This window comes from Mustela erminea, chromosome 1 (genome assembly GCF_009829155.1).
Source record: "Mustela erminea isolate mMusErm1 chromosome 1, mMusErm1.Pri, whole genome shotgun sequence".
NCBI classification, from domain to species: Eukaryota; Metazoa; Chordata; class Mammalia; order Carnivora; family Mustelidae; genus Mustela; species Mustela erminea.
This window is the reverse complement of record NC_045614.1, coordinates 95,897,800-95,919,994: the sequence shown is the minus strand read 5'-3', so window position 1 is coordinate 95,919,994 and position 22,195 is coordinate 95,897,800. Positions and strand designations below refer to the sequence as shown.

Here is a 22,195-nt window from a genome sequence, read left to right as displayed (position 1 = left end):
GATTTTATTTATTTATTTTACAGAGAGAGATCACAAGTAGATGGAGAGGCAGGCAGAGAGAGGAAAGCAGGCTCCCTGCTGAGCAGAGAGCCCGATGCGGGACTCGATCCCAGGACCCTGAGATCATGACCTGAGCCGAAGGCAGCGGCTTAATCCACTGAGCCACCCAGGCGCCCCTCCTTTCTTATTTTAAACTTATTATCTTCTCCTGCAGTTCAGTCTTCCTAATTTTAAGTCCTCCAAGGAATAACAAAACATGGTGTTCCTTCCTTTTTCAAACATGTACAGCATTCTTTAAGTGAGAGAAAATTGTATAGAAGCTAATTGAGTGACTAGTCAGTTGTGTGATATGAATCTTCACTTTATTGTCATTTAATTGGCAGTATTACCATTTCAACTATAAAAAGTAATAAGCAAGGTGAGATGTGAGTATTTTGAATTTTTTTTAATAAGAAATTAACTACAAAATCACATGGTTTTGAACTGTGGTGTTTAAAGACTTGGGAAGTTGACCATCCCACTAATAATTGTGAATAAGATAATGTGTTCTTTTTTTGATTGGCATCAGAAGTTTATTTCATAATAGAATATGAAGTCAGTATTTTTATTTGGTGATCTGAAGTGTTTTATAAGCAGCCTGTCTTAATAGTATTAATTTATTTGTAGGTCAGAAGTGCATATTCCTGCTGTCTCAGTACAATTTGGTGTTATCCTTGAAGCATACTGCCGGGGAAGTGTTGGGCACATGAAAGTGCTTTCCAAGCAGGTATCGGATTTTTTTTTTTAATCTTCTGTTCAGTTTGCCGTATGGCTTTTGATAAATTGTATCATATGCTGTTTCTCACATTATGTCATAGAGGTTTTAGTAACTAAACCTAGTTAATACATTTTTAAATTATAAGTCAATAAATGAAGTGTCAACAAACTGAGCAGAACATTATTTGAGTGTCCCCCCAATTACGGATTCCTCATTGTATGTATATTAAAACATGCCATACATTTTAATAGGAAATGCCTATTTAGACATGCTTAACAGTGTGTTTGATGGTGATGATGACAAAGGTCATGAAATAGGCCCTGTATTTTCATATCCCTGAGTTACTCTTTGCAGTTAGTATTTATGTTTCAGATATTCTGCCATATGTTTTAGTTTGAGATATTTTGACAACTAAGTCCATAGTTGTTATAGGATCTAGAATTCAGATTCCTCAAGCTGCTTTTTCAAATTGTGTGTGTGTGTATGTGTGTGTGTGCAGACCCTTATCTTCTTTCCAGGCCTTCATTTTCTAATCATGACAGGTAATAAGATATTAGTGATATTGATAGGTCAGGTACTAAATGCTTATATGCCAGGAACCATACTAAGTGTTTGAAGTATATTTCTTGAGTACTCTCCTAATAATGTGCCACAGTAGGTGCCAATAATGTCTGGATTTGACAAGGGGGAAACTGAGGCTCCAAGAGATTAAGTAGCTTGCCTGAAAACCCACTATTAAGTGACAGGAATGAATTTTTTTTTTTTTTAAGATTTTATTTATTTATTTGACAGGCAGAGATTACAGGTAGGCTGAGAGGTAGGCAGAGAGAGAGGAGGAAGCAGGGTCCCTGCTGAGCAGAGAGCCCCATGCGGGGCTCGATCCCAATCATGACCTGAGCCGAAGGCAGAGGCTTTAACCCACTGAGCCACCCAGGCGCCCCGACAGGAATGAATTTTAAAGTTAAGTCTGTCCAGCTATAAAATTAACATCTTTTTAAATCCTACTGGGAGTTTTCACACTTTTAGCACCATAACTCTATTTTATAAATCAAAACTTAAACATAGATTCAATATATAAAATAGCAATGTTATTTTATCAGTATAAATATGTTTTAAGGCTAAAATAAAATGAAAGCCATTAAACAGAACCATGAAACTATTTTACTAAATATAGAATTTCAATCTATTATTGACAGTTGTAGTCTTGGTATCTATTTATTTCTTTTGTTTTGGAGATAATCCTGATTTATACAGCTAAGTGTTTGCAAATAGTAAAGGTTTTTTTAATAGCTTGCTTGCAAGTGAGAAGCATAACTGTGGCTCAGGCTTGGTTTGCTGGTAGGTCATTGGTCCCCTGAAGGTTGTGATGAGAGCATTTCTGCCATCAAAATAAAATAGCCTTCATTGACAGGTAGCAATAATCTTTCTTAAATTGAGTATCCTCTAAATAAACGAAAGAAGGTTTTATTAATGGTTTAATATATATTTACTCAGAACTTTCTATATGCTAGGGTTTGTGTTAGGTTCTGGTAATGTGAAGTGAATATAGTTGTGTTATTGTTATCAAGGAGTTTATATACCAGAGAAGATATACAAGTCAGTGATTGTTAGGATAGAATTATTATAATAGGAATATTATGGAAGGACAAAAGACAGACATGTAAACAAACTTAAGACATTAGGGAAGAGTTCACAGTGAAGGAGATGCTTGTAGCTTTTGATGTTGTAGTTGGTGTTAGTTCAGTGACGAGTATGTTAGTATTTTACAAAGAAACAACCAAAAAGGGGTATGTGTGTTTGTGTATGTGTATGGTTGACCCTTGAACAATATGAATTTGAATAACATTTGTCCACTTATACACTTATTTTTTGGGGTATAGTACAGTACTATAAATGTACTTTCTCTTCCTATGATTTTCTTCCCTCTAGCTTACTTTATTGTAGGAATATAGTATATAATACACATAACGGACAAATTATGTTAATCGACGGTTTATGTCATTGGTAAGGCTTTCCATCAACAGTAGGCTATTAGTAGTTAAGTTTTTTTTTTTTTAAAGATTTTATTTGTTTATTTGACAGAGAGAGATCACAAGTAGGCAGAGAGACAGGCAGAGAGAGAGAGGAGGAAGCAGGCTTCCCGCTGAGCAGAGAGCCCGATGCAGGGCCCAATCCCAGGACCCTGAGATCATGACCCAAGCCGAAGGCAGAAGCTTAACCCACTGAGCCACCCAGGCGCCCCAGCAGTTAAGTTTTTGAGGAGTCACAAATTACATGCAGATTTTCAACTTCATGGGGCTGGAGGTGGAGTCAGTACCTCTAACCCTTTATTTAAGGGTTAGCTGTATAGAGAGAATGAAGCCAAGGAAGACGGAGATTGTGATTTATTATAAAGAATTGGCTCATGTGATTATGGAAGCTGAGAAGTCCTGAAATCTTCAGTTATGGGAGCTGGAAAGCTAATGTTGAAGTTCTAGTCTGAAAGGAGACAAGATTAACACCTAAGGAGTTTTAATTCTGGGCAGGAAATGACCTGTGTCCCAACTCAAGGCAGTCAGATAGACGGGGTTCTTTCTTATTTGCTGGAAAGTCTGCTTTTTTATTCTATTCAGAACTTCACAGATTCTGACAAGACCTACCCATATTAGGAAGGGCCACCTGCTTTACTGGGCCTACCCATTCAAATGCTAATTTCATCCCAAAACACCCTCCCAGACACACCTAGAATGATGATGGACCAAATTTCTGGGCACCTCATGGCCCAGTCAAGTTAACACTTAAAATTAACCATCATAGATCAACTTGGCATGTATACACAGCTCTGAAAACCATATTTAATCTCCAGGTAAAGACTGTAGCAAGTTCAAAATGCCCTTAACATGATAAAATTATCCTGAGTACAACCAAAAATGCACTAACCTCTTCCCAGCATGAGAAGTAATATCCTTGAGTGTTGCTTACTCTTGTTTCTCTGAAAATTAAATCATATGTTATAAAATTAATGCTTAAATACTACGATACAAAATCAGTACATCTTATGTTACATGATAAAGGAAGGGGCGCCTGCGTGGCTCAGTTTATTAACTGCCTTTGGCTCAGGTCATGATCCCAGGGTCTGGGATCAAGGCCTCTGTTGAGCTCAGCAGGGTTTGCTTCTCCCCTTCTTTCTGTCCTTTCCCCCTGCTCGTGCTCTCTCTCTTTTTCTGTCTTCAAATAAGATCTTTAAAAAAAGAAAGATAAAGGAAAACAGTGGGAAGGAAATAAGGACTGTGTGTCTGTGTACAGATAGTCTATACACATATATACACAAAAACATGCATACCAAAACAAGGAGGAGATACTCATGACAGTTAATCCTCATTTCTGTAACTAGTCATGTGGTCATAGCTGGTATTTGTTACTAGCTTCTTCCAACCCTTTCTGTATTCCCCTTGCCTTTAGTAAGCATTTCACTTGTGGTTCTTTACCTGCAGAGTTAACCCAAACCTTCATTCTTTTCTTTTCTTTTTTTTTAAGATTTTATTTATTTGAGCAAGAGCACATGGGAGTCAGCTGCATAACCAACTGAGCCATCCAGATTCCCCCCAAAACCTTCATTCTTGAAGGGTCCAGGTCATTAGTAGTCCTACCTGAGTTAGCTTGTAATTGTCCATTGGTCTTAATGATAGGATATGGTCATGCTTAGAAGAAATATTCTGTATTCTAGGCATACTTTAACTTTTGTCTGGGAGTAGTAGGCCGGTTTCCCTATGTTAGTCAGGATCAATCACTCCAGCCAGCATCACCGTGCTGCCCTTTGCCTGTTGATATGAAGACATAAGGAGCTCAAAGTGGCTGGGCTGGAGTCTTAACTTTTAGTCCAGGGGAATCATTATCATGTCTCCCACTGGAACCATTCTTCCTTCTGTAACTAAGACCTCTATGTCCATAAAGCATAAGGGTGCAGGTAAAGGAAGCAAAATTTTTGCTTCCATTTTTAAACATTGATTTTTGACCCTTGAGTCCTGGCTGTGGGAGAAACTGTCATGTAGCAGATGATGACTTGGATCAGATACAGCTTTCTGGAGAACTTTGCCCAACTCCTATAAGGTATTGCCACCTAGCTAGTACTGTAACTTAGTCTTCCAAAGGCCATTCTACTCTTCTGTCAAGCCAGCTACTTCAGGTTAAGAACATAGTAAGACTAATGAATACCATGAGCATGAGCCCATTGTTAAGCTTCATTTGCTGTGAAATGAGTTTCTTGATCAGAAGCAATAGTGTATGGAATACCACAATGGTGAATAAGGTGTTCTGTGACTCCACTGATGATAGTTCGGCAGAAACATTGCATGCAGAAAAGGCAAATCCATATAGAGAGTTGAGTGTTTATTCCAGTAAGAAGAGAATATTGCCTCTTCTATAGTAGAAGCAGTCTAGTGTAATCAACCTGTCACCAGATAGCTGGCTGACCATCCTGAGTAAAGGTAAATGGTGCTATATTAGGGTCTCAGTGTTGGTCTCTGCTGCTGGCACAGTAGTCACTCAGTGGTGGTTATAGTCAGGTAGGCTTTAGTGAGTGGAGGTCCATATTGCTAAACACATGTATAATCTCCATCCCTGCCACCTATCCCTGCCACCTTGGCCACTTTGTTCATGAAGTCATTGCGTGATGACAGGGGTGATTGGAAAAAGAAGCTGACAAGTATCCACAAAATGGGGCATCCTATCCATTTGATTATAAAAACTCTCTTCCAGAGACACCCTTTGGTATACATTCAGAGAGGTTTATTACATATCTCTTCCCCAAATTTCTTTGTCACTAATTTTCTAGTCATGTTCCTTCTCAGTCCCTGGCCATCAGCCAAGCTTTAGTTACATCTCATGAATTGGTATATAATTGCATGTCTGGCCATTTCTCCTTCCAAGCAAAGTGAACAGTGAGTTGCAGTTTCCAAAGTTCTGCCCAACAGAACTTGAGCACAGTCCTTTAGAAATGTTTCAGAAAGGGACTGTAGTACCACAGTTGTCAAGTTTCATATGATGCCTACATACTGTAAATCATGTTGAGTCTTCTCTTTTCTTCCTTTGTTAACTGACTGAAGGGAACTTCCTTTGAGGATATAGGGGCAGTCTGAGAAAAAGAAGGTAGTGTAACAAGTCCATGGGAAACCATGGACATTTGAGTCACTTTTTCATATAAAACTTACTGTGCCTTCAGGACCTGCTCTGGACTAGTCTTATATACACCACTTTCATTTGTTGATGGAATACTATTTTGCTCCCCCATCTTTATGGCTTGGTGGGTCAGATAACACCCAATTCATATTTGACAGCTCAGTTCACATGCTTGCCTGGTGGCCAGTGTTTAAACATTCAGTATGAAATCCCATTAGCAAACTAAGAGCTGTTTCTCTAAAGGAGAGTATTTATCTACTGGAGATGGCAGGTGTTTTTGTTTTTGTTTTTGTTTTTCCAAAATCCTGAGGACCTGTGCTATGGTTTACCTATAGGGGCCTGCCAGAGGCTCCAAACAGCATCTATATCTGCCACTGACAGTTCAAGAACCATTAGATCTGTTGGATCGTAGGACCAAGTAGCACAGCAGTTTGCATAGCAGTCTGAACTTATTGCAGAACCCTCTCTTATTTGGGATCTCATTCAAAACTAGCACCCTTGGGACGCCTGGGTGGCTCAGTTGGTTAAGCAGCTGCCTTCAACTCAGGTCATGATATCAGTGTCCTGGGATCAAGTCCCACATCGGGCTCCTTGCTTGGCAGGAAGCCTGCTTCTCCCTCTGCCCCTGCCTGCCATTCTGTCTGCCTGTGCTTGCTCTCGCTCGCTCTCTCTCCGACAAATAAAAAAATAAAATCTTTAAAAAAAAAAAAAAACTAGCACTCTTTTAGGTCACTTAGGAAATAGACTACAGTACATTACCCACCTGAGGAATATGTTATCTTTACAATGCAGAGACGCCCCCTAGCTACTGTGTCTCATTTTTGGTTGTAGGAGGGCCCAGAGTAACAAATTTTTCTTTACCTTAGAATATCTTGATAATACTCCATATAAATTGAGTGCTTCAAGTTTCATTGAGGTAAAAGGCCCCAAATTTTTGTTGGAATATTTCCTACCTTCTAAGTTGCTGTTTCTTACTCACTAGGTTGGATCAGCCTAATATTATAAAGGTGTCAGAGTGGTATCTTGTTGAGAGTAGATGTGATCAAGATCTCTGTAAATTAAATTATGACATAGAGCTGGAGAATTGATATACCCCTGAGAAAGGACAGTGAAAATGTATTGTTGGCCTTGCCAGCTTAAGGAAACCTCTTGTGATACTTTATTGACAGTTATGGAGGAGGAAAAAGTGTTTGTTAGCTCAATAGTTGTATACCAAGTACCAGGGGATGTGTTACTTCGTTCCGCAACAAAACCGTATTTGGTATACCACCTAATTATAATGTTAGGATGATCCACTGTAATTCTCTAAGATCTGTGTGTCCTTTGCATAGGCCAAATAGGCAAGATGAATAGGGTTGTGATGGGAATTACCACCCCTGCATCTTTTAAGTCCTGCAGGAATGGGTACTGCTTTTGGTTTATTGTTTTCTTAGGTAGAGATGGTTGTGATAACTTCTGCTTGACCTTTCCACCAAAATAGCCCTCACTCCATAGGTCTAGGAACCAATAAGGAAATTCTGCCAACTGCTGAGTATATCTATTCCAATTATGCATTCTAGAATTGAAGAAATAGCCAGAGATGGGTTTGGGACCCATTGGGCACACTGTGAAACATATCTGTGCTTACTTCCATAAGCATCTACTCTGGTGGACCTCAGTGATATTTTGAGTCTCCTAGAGTTAGTGTCATTTCAAAGCAAGTATCTAGAAGTTTGAAAAGGTCTGGTTTTTTCCTTTCCTCCAATATGCAGTTACCATGGTTAAAACCATAGGTTCCTTTGGAGAAGCCAGGGAAAAATCAGTTTCAGTCTTGGCACTGATTCTCCCCAAACATTGGGGAGAATTAACACCTTTACTGTGTCTAGGTGTCTGGGTGCATGTTAGAGAAATGAGTCCTGAAGGTTTTACTGTAGGTGTTAATTATTGTCTGGGTGTAAACATCAGACTATAAACTGTATCTGACCAGGAAGTTTTAGCAAGGTAGTTATAACTAGCTGATGTAATCTGAATCCGTGTATTTAGTCCACTTAGACAAAATATTTTGTAGAATTAAAAAAACTTCTTCCAGGGCGCCTGGGTGGCTCAGTGGGTTAAGCCGCTGCCTTCGGCTCAGGTCATGATCTCAGGGTCCTGGGATCGAGTCCCGCATCGGGCTCTCTGCTCAGCGGGGAGCCTGCTTCCTCCTCTCTCTCTGCCTGCCTCTCTGCCTACTTGTGATCTCTCTCTGTAAAATAAATAAATAAAATCTTTAAAAAAAAAAAAAAAAAAAACCTCTTCCAGACTTTGCTTCTTGGTACATTGTTTTTTCCTCATGGCAGAGACTCCCTACCTTGCCATATTTTCCAACCTCTTGATCTCATTTGAAGGCCATTTGTTTCCTCACTCTTAACCTACTCATTCCTATACCTCTCTGGTGTTCACCCTATTTTATAAACTATCCTTGTGGTAATTCCCAGTTTCATTATACTTTTCTAACTCATTTGCACTGCCAAAGAAGCTCCCATAGCTTTTCATACATGATTTACATTATATATGTGTAATATATTATTATATTATGATTGTATTATGATTTTTCATTCATGTTAAAACAACTATCATCTGATCCTTTTGGAAAGCCCATTAATGGTGGTAATAATAGCTAACATTTACTCACCATTTATTATGGGCCATTTTTTCTTCACAATTACATGAAATTGATACTATTAGTCCCCTTAATTTTATAGTCCTCTTAAAAATATCTCATACCTATCAGTGTCTCTTGTGCTCATGGCTACTGTCCTCTACCAATCCATTATCTTCTCTCACCTGAATGTCTTCTTGTTTGTTTGTTTGTTTGTTTGTTTGTTTTAAGATTTTATTATTTATTTGAGAGAGAGAGAGAAACAGCAAGAGAGGGAACACAAGCAGGGGAGTGGGAGAGGGAAAAGCTTCCCACTGAGTAGGGAGACCAATGCAGGGCTGGATGTGGGGCTCGATCCCAGGACTCTGGGATCATGACCTGAGCTGAAGGCAAGTGCTTAACGACTCAGCCGCCCAGGCGCCCCTCACCTGGATGTCTTCATTAACTTCTTAAATTTTGCCTTTTGTTTCCATTGTTGCACACGTATCTCCTGTACTGCATAGCAGATAAAGTAACCTTTTAAAAATGTAGATGTATTATGTTATTTTCACTTTTAAAATCCCTGAGTATTCATTTCATGGAGAATAAAATCCCATTTTTTAAAAACCATCTAATTGGCTTTATTAATTGATTCATGAATTGGGCAGTGTCCTATCCAGCTAATCTAGTACAGGGGACTTTGAGTTGCAAAATAGAAGGATTTTATAGGGAGTAATGGGGGATGCAATTAACAAAAGAAAAGAAATGTTTGTTTTAGGACAGAAATGATTGTTTTAGGACAGTTACCTTCCCTTAGGGGAAGGGGCCCGAGGGTCTTATTATTATTGGAGGTGGATTTCCTCATTTTCCTTTAGGGGTTTGAGAGGGCTCCTGTGACAGATTACTTTATTGGTACTGAGCAGAAAATTCCTGCCTAAGACTATACTTTGCTTGGAGGTGGTGGCATGTGGGTGGCTCAGTCACGTAAGCACTGGACTCATGATCTCAGGCTCATGAGATCAAGCCCCGCTGTTGGGCCCTGAGCGCAGCATGGAGGCTGCTTGGGATTCTGTTTATTCCTCTGCACCTCTTCCCACTCCTGCTTTCTCTCTCACACACACACACAAAATAAACAAATCTTAAAAATGAAGAAAAGAGGGCGCCTGGGTGGCACAGTTAGTTAACCGTCCAACTCTTGGTTTTGGCTCAGGTCATGGTCTCAGGGTTATGAGACTGAGCCCTGATTAGGGGCTCTATTTAGCATAGAGTCTGCTTGAGTTTCTCTCTCCCTCTCCCTCTTCCCCCCTGCTTGCTCTCTCTCAAATAAATAAATCTTTTAAGAGGGGGTGAGGAGAAGGTTGAAGTTGCAGTTAGGTTAGGTATTAAGCCCCAGTTTGGTGACTTGGCCTAGCATTTGGGGCCTGTCCTTTTCTTTCAACATTTCCCTTTTGATCAGGCTCTCAGCTTAATGGAGAGATGTGATCAAAATTTAAGGCGTTAGTGTCACTATCAGATACTGTTTTGAAGTTCTCAAAGTTTTTGTTGTCTCTTGTGTGGATTCCATTATCCATAGGTTAGAATGTTTTTGCTTAATCCCTGTGGTATTCATAGGTTATGGAAATCAGTCATTCTCTTTGTTCTTTTTTTTTTGACATTCCAGTCTTAAGGAGTTCATTTACTTGATGATTAGTGGCTTAACATTTAAAACTTGTGAGAGGGCACCTGGGTGGCTCAGTTGGTTGGACGACAGCCTTCGGCTCAGGTCGTGATCCTGGAGTCCCGGGATCGAGTCCCACATCGGGCTCCCAGCTCCATGGGGAGTCTGCTTCTCCCTCTGACCTTCTCCTCGCTCATGTTCTCTCTCACTGTCTCTCTCTCAAATAAATAAAAATAAAATTAAAAAATCTTTAAAACTTGTGAGAGAATTACTTGGTGCAATTATTATGATAACTATAAGCAGGGTAATTCCCAGTGTTTGGAGTGCATTGGGAGCTATGGTCCGCAAGACCCAGACAAGTCAAAGAAGACCCTATTGAAAGAGTCCTTTTAAGGCAAGTAGCTTGCTTAGTGATCTTACGTAACCAAGTTTCAGCTTCCTGTGAAATGTTAATCCAGATATAGCAGGTGTTGTTGGCCACAGCAGAGGTACTCCCCTGCTTGGCTAAAAGATAATAGAGGGCTGTCTTACTATTAAGAACAGCCTTGGCTAAAGAATCTAAGGATGGTTGTTGGGCCTCTGTTGCTTTAGCAGCAGATTCTGCAGTAATTTCAAGAATTGAGAATTTCCTGATCATGAGCTAATTTACATTTACCTGTAACCAGGGAAGTAGGGTCCTGTCAAGAGGAGTGAATTCCTGAATCATGAAAGCCTCCCAGCAGGTCCTTTCTAACTCAACAGTGCAACTTCAAGGGAGTCACCCAATGTGTTGTCTTATTTTGCTTGTGAAAAGTTAGGGTCTCAGATTTTTCTCTTACCTGAACTATAAGGTTGTTCTAAAATCCAGATGTTACCTCCCTTAAGCAATGGCCTGGGGAGAAAAAGATGAGGGCATTATCTTTCAGGCTAATGCCATAGTAAAAGAAAGGGGAAGAAGAAAGGTTTTCATGTTTAGTTAAGGTCTGAAGTCTTGATCTGTCGCCTTAGGCAGAAGCAGTCTGCCTCAAGGTCAGCTACATCTCTTTCTCATCAATTTGACTTAGAGGTTGCCAGCCTCTGCACAAGACCAGGTTGGAGGTGGAACTGTCATTAGCTGTGAGATGAATACCCAAGCAGTGTAGTGGTCAAGAGCACTGGGTAAGGTCCCTCCCAGTGGGGTTATAACAGCTGTCTTCGATGACATTTCCAGAATGACCATTCACCAAGCTCTAGACTCTGACCAACAGGAACCTTTGAATTGGGATCCAAAAAATCTTTAATCTGTTGATGATAGTCTTGAGCATAAGATATTAGAGATTTACAGTAGCTGGTCTTAGGAGCATGAAACAACAAGGGATCAGCATAAGGCTGTATACTAATAGACATTGGTCTACTGGTGACTGTCATATATGCAGTAAGTTTGTTTCCTAAAGGGGTAACTACTAATAGTCAGCAAGACCAAAGATAATGCCGTAGGCCAGGAAAGTCCAATAGTTGAGGCAAATTTAGAAATTTTAAGTTTGAGAACCCCATTAATTCTCTCAGTTTTGCCTTATGATTGAAGGTGATAGGGACAATGTTAATTCTAAGAAGTTTGCCAGGTTTTTATTAAGCCTTATGTTATTTGTCCAGTGAAGTGGGGGCCTTCATCACTGGGGATTGTGGAAGGTATACCACAAGTGGGAAATACACGGTGAGGACATCAGCCTTGGAGCTTCGGAATGCTTCAGCCCATCTGGAAAACACACATGCAGTATTAACATATTGGTAGTCCATACTGAGTGGCAATTGAATGAAGTCATCTACAGATATTCAGAAGGCCCAGAAGGTGGAGGCCTGAGATCTCTTGGGACAAAAATAGTTCTTCTTGGGGATTGTGGACCTGACAGGTCAGACATTACTAGTAGACTGCGTTTGCAGTTTAATAAAGTCTTTTTACCAATCTCTGTTCATAATTTGTATCATCTTAAATGCACTCTGGTGGGTGAAGGAATCCACAAACTAAAAAATAAAGTTTGCCAGGGAGTCACCAAGAACCAAGAAGCCATCTTGGGTTTCTCATAGCCTCAAATGTTTGTTTAACTTACAGCTATTGCTTACACATGCTAATTTCTCTAATTCAGGAACAGACTGTTGCCATCTTCCAAGTCCATCAGGATGGCAAAAGTCTGGCTGTGAGGGGCAGGTTTTGCAGAAGCAGAAAGGATTTCTTCCACATGTGCCATAATCTTCATAGATGTGTTGCTGTTGCCTTAGCATGAAGGTCAGCTGGGGCATTTTTCTGATACTCAGGCTTAATTCTTTTAGTGTGAGCCTCAGTTTTAATGACAGCAATTTCAGAAGGGAAGCGGTAATAGTAAGAAGATGGTTCACTTTTGCCATTTTTTATTGGGGTCCCAGAGGATGTCAAACCTTTTAAGATAATCAGAATTACAAGTGATAATATTATACTAGGGCATGCTAGGTTTCTAGGAATTTCATATAATTTTTAGAACACAAATGCTTTATAAAGAAGGCTTACTGATATTATTATTAATTTATTTTTTTTGGTGAGTTAAAGCATAGAAGTTTATTAAGTGAAGATAAAAAGCTCTCAAGAGTGAGGGGGTCCCAACAGGGTTGCCCAGCTTACTTCTTGTTTGACAATATTTTCTACGTAATTTCACGTATCAAATAAACCTTATTAGTTTAAGAGATCCCTTGAAATATTCTAGGAGCCTTTGGAAAAATCCCAAATATATTCCAGGTCAAAAAGAACATTTATAATTTGATTTTGAGAAGTTTATGGTGGGGGAGAAATGAAGTGTTAAAGCCCTTGAATAGTTAGATAGGATCACAGATCATTATGAAACTTAATTATCTGTTTGCAACACTTAGCTCTTTTAATACTGAGAAGACTCAGTTTTCTTAAGTAATCAACAACCTAATAAAGAGGGCAACCACAGGAAATTATTTTGTTAAAACACAGTATCTTTGTTTTCTAGGCAGATCACTTAAAGGTAAAGAAACTTCTACACTCTGTTATCAAAAGTACACTAAAAGTTAAAAAATAAAAACCAGAGAAAACCAAATTCTAATTTTATACCAGCTTACTTTTTTTTTTTTTAAAGAAAGAGAGAGAGAGAGGAAAGCAGGCTCCCTGCTGAGCAGAGAGCCCAATGCGGGGCTCGATCCCAGGACCCCAAGATCACAACCTGAGCTGAAGGCAGCAGCTTAACCCACTGAGCCACCCAGGTGCCCCCCAGCTTACTTTTGATATTAAAACTTACTCATTCCAGTCTTAGCCCTGATCACATATAAAATACCTTTTCAAAGATTTATTTTTCACAAACTTTCTACAACTTTTTACTCCTCAAAAATGTATCTTCATTTCTCATACCTTCTTTTACGAAAAACACACATTTTGCTTTCTTTGCATATGGAGATGTTTCCCTTACTTCTGCTGGCTCTAATTACATATATTAATTAGAACTCTTAACTTTTAGAAACCTTAGTTCCTGGTAAAAATCTAGAAGAAATTATGAATTGTTAACACCAGCATTCTTTAGATTGGCAAGTTTATGAATACATTTCATAATTTCTAGAAGCATATGCCTTTTTCAATTTTCCAGTGCACTAGGATATCCAAATACCTTTTAGTTTCTCTCTAATAAGAAGCCACAAGTCGATAAACCTATGTTCAGTAATTAATACTTCAGTATTTTCTTATTTGTGAATTATGCAAATACTCAGCAGATTTCTGATACTTTAAAGTAACTAAAATTTCAAGTTACCAGAGATTTGGGAAGCTATTTTTAAGTACATATACAATAAAATATAATTGTTGCTAAAAACTTTATTAACTCTTATTCCACTTAATCTGTTTAAATCACTTGTTCTCAACAGTTGTTTATTTTACCCACGAAAACTTCATGAGACATTAGACAAAATCAGCCATCATTCTAAGTTATTTTTCTGTCAACAAATTAGGACAGAAGTACATGAATTTAGCTAGAAAATTCAGGTAGAATAAAAGTTGTTTATCTACCTTACAGTTGTAGATAACTCTAAAGATAGACCTGTTTCCATTCAAGCAACAAACTGAAACTTGCTTTAATTTACCAAAAATTATTTCAGAGTATGTGAACTTGAAAAACTTCTGGGATAGTTTTTGTTACATTTCTGAGAATTTTGTGAAGTCTAAATTTATGTAAGTGCCTTTTTTTTTTTTTTAAGCCACAAACAGCGCTCTTCTACAAATTAATTTTGGCAGTACTATATGGAGGTAGAAAATACTGCACATTTAAAACACATGTATGGGGCGCCTGGGTGGCTCAGTGGGTTAAGCCGCTTGCCTTCGGCTCAGGTCATGATCTCGGGGTCCCAGAATCGAGTCCCGCATTGGGCTCTCTGCTCAGCAGGGAGCCTGCTTCCCTCTCTCTCTCTCTGCCTGCCTCTCCGTCTACTTGTGATTTCTCTCTGTCAATAAATGAATAAAATCTTTAAAAAAAAATAAATAAAACACATGTATGAACACACATACCAACACAAATGGAAGCAAACAGAGACCTTATAGCTTATAGCTTTAAATTACTACCATGAATTAGGTATAATAATACAAAACTCACTGCTTATGAAAAATAGTTGGCTCTAAATTGTTTTTCTGATGGATGGAGTAAATTCAGATTACCTGCTTAGGGGCCTAAAACTGTTTTCTAATACTTGTGGAGAAGAGCATTAAGAATTGTAAATTTGTTCTTAACAAGTCAAGTTCCAAATGCCCGCCCCCCCCTTTTTTTTAATAAACTGTATTTTTTCAGTGTTCCAAGATTCATTGTTTATGTACTACACGCAGTGCTCCATCTAATATGTGCCCTCCATAATACCCACCACCAGGCTCACCTAACCCGCCACCCCTCCTCTCCCCTCCAAAACCCTTAGTTTGTTTCTCAGAGTCCACAGTCTCTCACAGTTAATCTATCCCTCTGATTTCCCCCAACTCCCTTCTCCTCTCCATCTCCTAATGTCCTCTGTGCTATTCCTTGTGCTCCACAAGTAGGTGAAACCATATGATAATTGACTCTCTCTGTTTGACTTCTTTCACTCAGCATAATCTCCTCCAGTCCTCTCCATGTTGATACAAAAGTTGGGGTATTCATCCTTTCTGATGGAGACATAATATTCCATTGTATACATGGATAATATCTTCTTTATCCATTTGTCTGTTGAAGGGCATCTTGGTTCCTTCCACAGTTTGGCGACTATGGCCATTGCTGCTATTGACACTGGGGTGGCCCTTCTTTTCACTACGTTTTTTCCCCTTTTGATAAGGATTACTTCCCTGAAGTTTACTTGTCAAAGAGATGGTCTAGATAAGAATTATGGAGAGGACTCAGATAGGACATGTAGTACTTCAAAGACACAGGGGAAAAAATGCAGGCTCCTCCTATATTTTTGTTTTCTTAAAGCCAGAATTCATAATACTTACAAGGCTATTGAGATAAGTGGGAGGTTTTGGGTTTGGTAAAAAGTATTGATGGATTTCGAGTTGCTTCTTGTCTCTGGTCCTATAAAGACTAGACTTGTAAAACAAAAGACAGCTATTTTCAATTCCTCAAAGACTTGGGTTGCTGCCTAAATTATATCAAAGGGCTAATAACATCTATGCACCTATGTTAGAGTGTTTTTCTTTCCTGCTGGATAACTGTTGGGGAGAAGGCCTAAAAAATTCCTATCAAGCTCTGAATAATATCTTCCAATTTGGGCAAATTTCTCACCATAAAGTTATTAAAGTCCTTTCAAATATCTTGTCAGGTTTCAACCTTGACAGTCAACTGTTTCTGGCAGTATTGAACAATCCCATGGATCTACGAGGCATCTTCAAAGTATATGCAAAAGATGTTATCCTCACAAGATCTAGAGTTACTCCTAAACATAACCAAAACAATAGCAACAACAGAAAAACACAACAACAACTTACATAGCTCAGGTGAGCAGAAAGCCAAGCCTTAGGATATAAAACAAGACCAGCAAGCAAGAAAGAAATACTTTTCTCTGGGAGAGAAACAATCAATAACCAATTGGTCTGGAACTGGAAAGAAAGGGATAATGTGAAATTTTATTTCCTTCTCTTCCCTGGGCTCTAGGGGTAATTTGCTTATAGAAATTTTCAGAATTCTCTCCTGGATTTAAGAAATTCTTTGTGGCCGTTAGTTCTGCCTTTGAGCAAGATGTGAAAGTTAGGAGAAGAGAATGGCCCATAGCCTCAGGTGGTCTTATTTTATAAGCTAACTGTTTAATAGTCTCTTTAGAGTAGAAAGGCAATTCAGACAGGGGGTTAGTAGAATGGATTCTCAAATTAAGGATAAAGGGGAGCAGTAGAAATTATGTCACTCTTATGCCTCTGTCTGTTACAGTTTTTGTTTTAAATACCCTTTCTCTTTAATTTTTCATTAGTCTTTTGCAGTGAATCTTCAATGAAACTGTTTTGGAATTTTGAAGCTTTTAGAGGCTGCTTCATACTCTAAGTGCATATCCTATTCTGTTTATTTAATTTGGAAACGCTTGATTTCAAGTGCATTTCTTACGTGTTTTATCTAATTGGAAATTTCCACATAATGGCCATTATATTTCCAGGTTTTCTTCAGTAAGATTTTGCCATTTTACTAGCTATCTGAAATTTCTAGGACTGTAGTGTGTTGTCACTCCAGATCAGATGGAGGCCCCCAAACGTGGGGTGATGGTAGCCTAGAAGCTGATGGTATGGGAGGTAAGAGGGTTCACCCAAGGCAGAACAAAGGAGATACAAGTTTATTGAATACACTGCAAGGGAGCAGTGAACAGGACAGCAAAAAAACCCACAAAAAACAATCTGCAATGAAGCAGTGGGTGGGGGCTGTTTTTTAAAGGGGGAAGGTGAGGAGGTATGGGGACCTATGGAATTATCCCCTTTTTGGTAACTGTGCCTGGTTGTAAGAAGCCCATTGGTCAGTCAGGGCTTATGGATATTTTGAAGTGGGTCACCTGTCTGTATTCAGCCAGGTACCCACTGTGGGCCCTTTTGCCTTGTTCTACATTTCATTGCTCAAGGCTGTTATCTAAAAGTGACCTCTACATGTAATTCTTAGACATAAAATATGCAGTTGTGCTGGAAGGTGGTGTGCTCAACTCTTTAGGATCCTATTTGTTTTAGCTAGACCTTTGGGTTTCTTGGAGCCAAACTAATACCTAAGAGGGGCATGTGATGAGGTTGGGAATTGTGGGGTGTGTTACAATATACCTTGTTGCACAGAAGTTTTCTTGCTGTTGGCAGGTAACCTAGTGTCATTCTAACACATTCCTGACCAACTTACCCTATTACTTGAAGTGGCAGATGCTCTAACAGCCTTGATTGCTTGCCCCGCTTTTTGGAGCTTTTGGACCTCTGAGTTCCCTCAGAGGAAGTAGCCTTTATCTATATAAAACAAGACAGAAAAACATATGCTCCTTAATAGATCACCAGTGACCAAGAAATGTTACTTTGTCCTGGCCAAGAGAAGGCCCTGTATGCACCACCAGTTCCCATCAAACCTTGGACTGGGGAAGGGATAAATGAGCAAATGCCAAGGAATATGGAGTATGGACTAATTCCAAATAAAATGGTGAACCACAGCTGCCTGTAGCATTTCCCAACATGGAATCTGGGGAAGGATTCCAAACAAACAGAGAATTGCAGACTAAACTGTCAGCAGTTTCCAATGTGGAATCCAATGACACAACTAAGATTGGGGTTTTCCACCTGGGAAATTGTATTCTGAAAGGCTAGGGGCTTGGCTCCAGGCAGCCCTGTCTGCCAGCTCAGTTGGGCTTCAGGGTGAACTGCCAGCTAAGGTGAGCTCTGGGCAAAGCTATCTGCCAGCTCGATCTGACCTGCCCTATAAAGGAAAGCCAGTTAGATCAGGAACTTGATACAAAGAGAGCAGAGCTCAGAGCTGAGAGGAAAATGGCGAGAAAGATAGTAAATTCAAAATGGTTCACAGTACCGCACCCGCGTTTCTCATCCCCAAATGCCATGGGAAGTTTGCTTCAGATCTTGAAGTTGTCACAAAAAATTCAATTGAGTATGTTTTAATTATTAGCTTTATTGATTGATTCGTGAATACAGCAGTATCTCCACCTAGCATGTAGAGGGATCTTCCCCAAACTTTTTAACAAAGCCTATAAGGCCCAACTTGATGAGGTCCTGCTTCATTGACTTCATTCATGATCAAACCACAGCATACATTTCTTTGGTTCTCTGCGAACCTCAGTTTGACTTATATAACATCAAACATATGATGTATGTATGATCACTTTATTTTTACTCCTAATTGATGAGTAGCAAGGGGAATACTCTACACTTTACATTGGAGATTCTTGTTATCACTGTAAACCTGTGGAAGGACAGGGTGTCAAAACACTTAAAAGTATTTGACTTAACGGCCACGTGGGTATTTAGGACACTATTCCAGGAAATGGATATCAACACAATTAGTGATGGGGCCTGAAAATTCCCAACTGTACAAACATAGAAGAAATTCAAATTTGAAATACTTCAAAAAGTTCCTGTTTGCACAGTCTGTATTTCAACTGGTTCCCTTTTCACCAGTGTTTGTACAGCTCCTGAAACTGTTGAGAAATGGAGTGTCTGTGGCTAACTTGGCAAGCTTCAGCCCTCTCGATTTTCATCAAGCTACATAGAACCTTCCAGTTTCCTGTGAGCAAGCCTGTCTGTAAAAACTGCATGACTGAATTCATCTCCCTACAGAGTCTTAGTGGTTTCTTCTCATAGAAACAAAGTTTGAAAATGAAAACAATCTATAAAATAAATCTCCTGTTAATGGAAATTCAGGCCAAGGTGTTCATAATGTTTATTGTGTACATGTTTTATATGCTTGTTATAGTCGATTTATGTGTTAATATAAATGTATTTATATTAACAAGCTGTTTCAGCTTTAATAACATAACAATAAGATAAAATGTCTTTTTTATGGCTTATGGTTGGCCAAGGCTGTTTCTAATGGATTTTTGCATAACACAACATGGAAAGACCTCAGTTATTATTAAACAGTGAAGTTGACTTTTAAACACAATGGTTTTCATTGAGTTGGCCGCTGTTGATTGACTTTGTACTAACTGCATAAGTTTCTTTTTAATTTGCATAAGTTTTGATAGCTAGAGTTACTTCATAAAAATAAGTAATGTGGACTTGGACAACAAATACTGTTCTCTATATTCATATTTGTTTTATTACACAATAATTCATTTAACTGTATTACTCATGGAAAGAGAATATAAGAGTATATTGAGAACATGTTACACCAGAGTGATGACAAGAACTAGATGTTAAGGTTGAGTGGCAGGAACCCCAGGATTACTTGTGCACAGATTTTCCTTTTTTACTATGAAGCTGGCCAAATGGAATGGTTCAGACTGTGTTTCAAATTCTACTACTTGTTGAGCTGCAGAGTGCTGAGTTCTTTGTCATACTTATCTTCTTAACAGCAATGTATGTCCCTTTACTTTTCCCTGATTTTGAAGATTGAAAAATTGTGCTTTAAGTAACGTGATAAAAATGAGATTTTTACTCTATTGTTTCTAGTATGTTTGTCATAAACCAAGCACTGATTTTACTTTGGTTGGTTGTCAAATGTTTGTGTTGGGGAGAGGAAGGGAGTGGTTATGAAATAATATCACATGAAACTATAGTACTTTATATTATTTTTAACCATAAATAAATTTTGTTGGCGGGGACACTTATTTTTCAGGTTGAAGCACTCAATAAGTTAAAAACTTTAAATAGCTTAATCAAACTGAATGCAATGAAGCTAAACAGAGCCAAAGGGAAGGAGGCCATGCATACTTGTTTAAAACAGAATGCTTACCGGGAAGCCCTTTCTGACCTGCAGTCGCCTCTGAATCCATGCGTTATCCTCTCAGAACTCTAGTAAGTGACCGTCTTTGCTGTGCTCAGTGAATTTTCCATGAAAATGGCAGTGCGGAAAGGATTTCTGAGTGACTGCCTTGCAGGAGCAGTAGGGCTAGCTGTTAGCCTCCATAAGTACAATATATTTAAAGAAGGAAAATCTTAAATTTCTCAAAGGTTATTCTTGTATGTGTTAGGATGTATACCTATTAGCTAAATTTACCTGTGGGGTTCATAAAAGTTACTGCATGTTATTTTCCTTTCAATTGTGTATGTGACTAAATTTGTTTTCTATATTACTGGTTTCTGAGAGTTAAAAATCCTGTGTATGCAAAATGTTGGCAACGATCATAGATTATTTACTAATTTGTTTTCCTGTTTCAAATGAGATCTTAAATTAATTTGAAAGATTATTTCTTGCTTTTTTATTCCCTTCAAAAGTACTAATAGAAAGGTAATGATAAATATTCTCATATGTCAGTTTTCAAAATTGATCTCTTTAAGAAATCAAGAATGAACTCATAATATTCCTAATTTTAATCCAATGATATCTGGTTTTTATTGACTAAATATAATAACACAAGGAAGAATAAAGAAAGAAAAGGAGGAATTTTAAATGTAGGTAGTGAGAAGGATGAATCTGGGTTTTCAGTCTAGCCCATCTGGCATCACTACATGCCAGTGAAAACTGTCATCCTAGTTACTTTTTTACCAGGAGGATATGTTCTAGTTCTGACTTCTGCAGAGCTAAATGAAACAGGTGAGGGTTTTCCCCACATCTAATATACAGTCTTGCCATTTCTTTAAATTGAGGTGGGCTAATTTTCCCCTTGTTTGATTTCAGTGTTGAAAAGTGTAAATACATGGATTCCAAAATGAAGCCTTTGTGGCTCGTTTACAACAACAAAGTGTTTGGTGAAGATTCAGTTGGAGTGATTTTTAAAAATGGTGATGGTATGTACTGAGGTTTTTACAGTACCAAATTCCTTAGTATTTTTCATTTGTTGTCAGTTTGCTTTATCTGAAAGGTGATGTGTAAATGTGTAACAGATGCTATCAGTGGTCATAAGGTTGAATTTGGCATGTCTTAAATCCCTTTTTTTTTCTCTTAGAAAATAATGCTTACAGCTTACTTATATACATTGTTCTAATAAATCTTTTTTTTCCCCTACAAAATACAAGGTCTAATTCTTTGGTAAAGAGCTTGTGAAGTACAAGAGATTATTTTCAGTGGTATATTCATATATTCTGTTTCAGTGGTAACAATTTTGATATTGCTGCCATAGTTTTATATTTTAATTAAAATATTTTACTGACAAGTATTTTCAAAAGGAATGCCTCTGAGGTGATTATACCAATCAGAAGGCAGTTATGACAACCACCACTTGTTATTGTATGATTATAGACAAGTCACATAAAATTCACTGAGCTTCAGGTTCTTCACGTCCAAAAGGATTATAGTATTGTATGTTGGGTTTATTAAAAGGAATTAAAGGAACATAGGTAAATGTGTTTATGCCTATTTTAAAATGAACTCGTATTGTTTTGCTAGACATCTAACCCCACTGTGACCATGTGAATGTCATTGTGTAGAAGTCAGTACTTTCACAGCCCTCTGTTAGCTGAAAATTATCCTTAGATATAATAAATAAAATTGACTATTAGAGTTCTGTAACCCATCATATAATCACTTAAGTGATTTTTAAGAACTTTCTGTGTATTTTTAAACACAACCAGGAAAGAAAAAAATTAGCAGTGTGAATTGTATGGATGCTGTACACAGCATGACTGTGCTATATAGTATTACAGTATCCATACAATTAGTATAGTAGCTTACAATGAAAGTTGTGTAATTTTCATGAAAGTGAAATAGTGAGAATTTCCTTAAGTAATCTCTATACCCAACATGGGACTTGAACTCATGACCCTGAGATCAAGAGTCACATGTTCTACTGACTGAGGCAGCCAGCTGCCCCAATTAAAAATATTGTTCAACTTAATTTAGTTACTAGTGTTATGGGCACATGCTAACCAATAAACCTAATATATATTTTTAGATTTTATTTATTTATTTGAGAGAAAGAGTGCATGAGAGCAGAGTGAGGGGCAGAAGAAGCAGCCGAC

General features: G+C 38.4%; 1 protein-coding gene across 6 annotated transcripts in view; it reads left to right on the top strand.

Moving 5' to 3' along the window:
- PIK3CB (phosphatidylinositol-4,5-bisphosphate 3-kinase catalytic subunit beta) overlaps window positions 1-22,195 on the top strand; it is a 205,855-nt gene that overhangs the window by 158,011 nt on the left and 25,649 nt on the right. For all 6 annotated transcript variants that reach the window (XM_032334525.1, XM_032334489.1, XM_032334499.1 and 3 more), the window contains 3 exons: window positions 667-766; window positions 19,914-20,092; window positions 20,916-21,025. In XM_032334525.1, coding sequence (XP_032190416.1) covers window positions 667-766; window positions 19,914-20,092; window positions 20,916-21,025 — 389 coding nt within the window. The remainder of the gene's footprint in view (window positions 1-666; window positions 767-19,913; window positions 20,093-20,915; window positions 21,026-22,195) is intronic.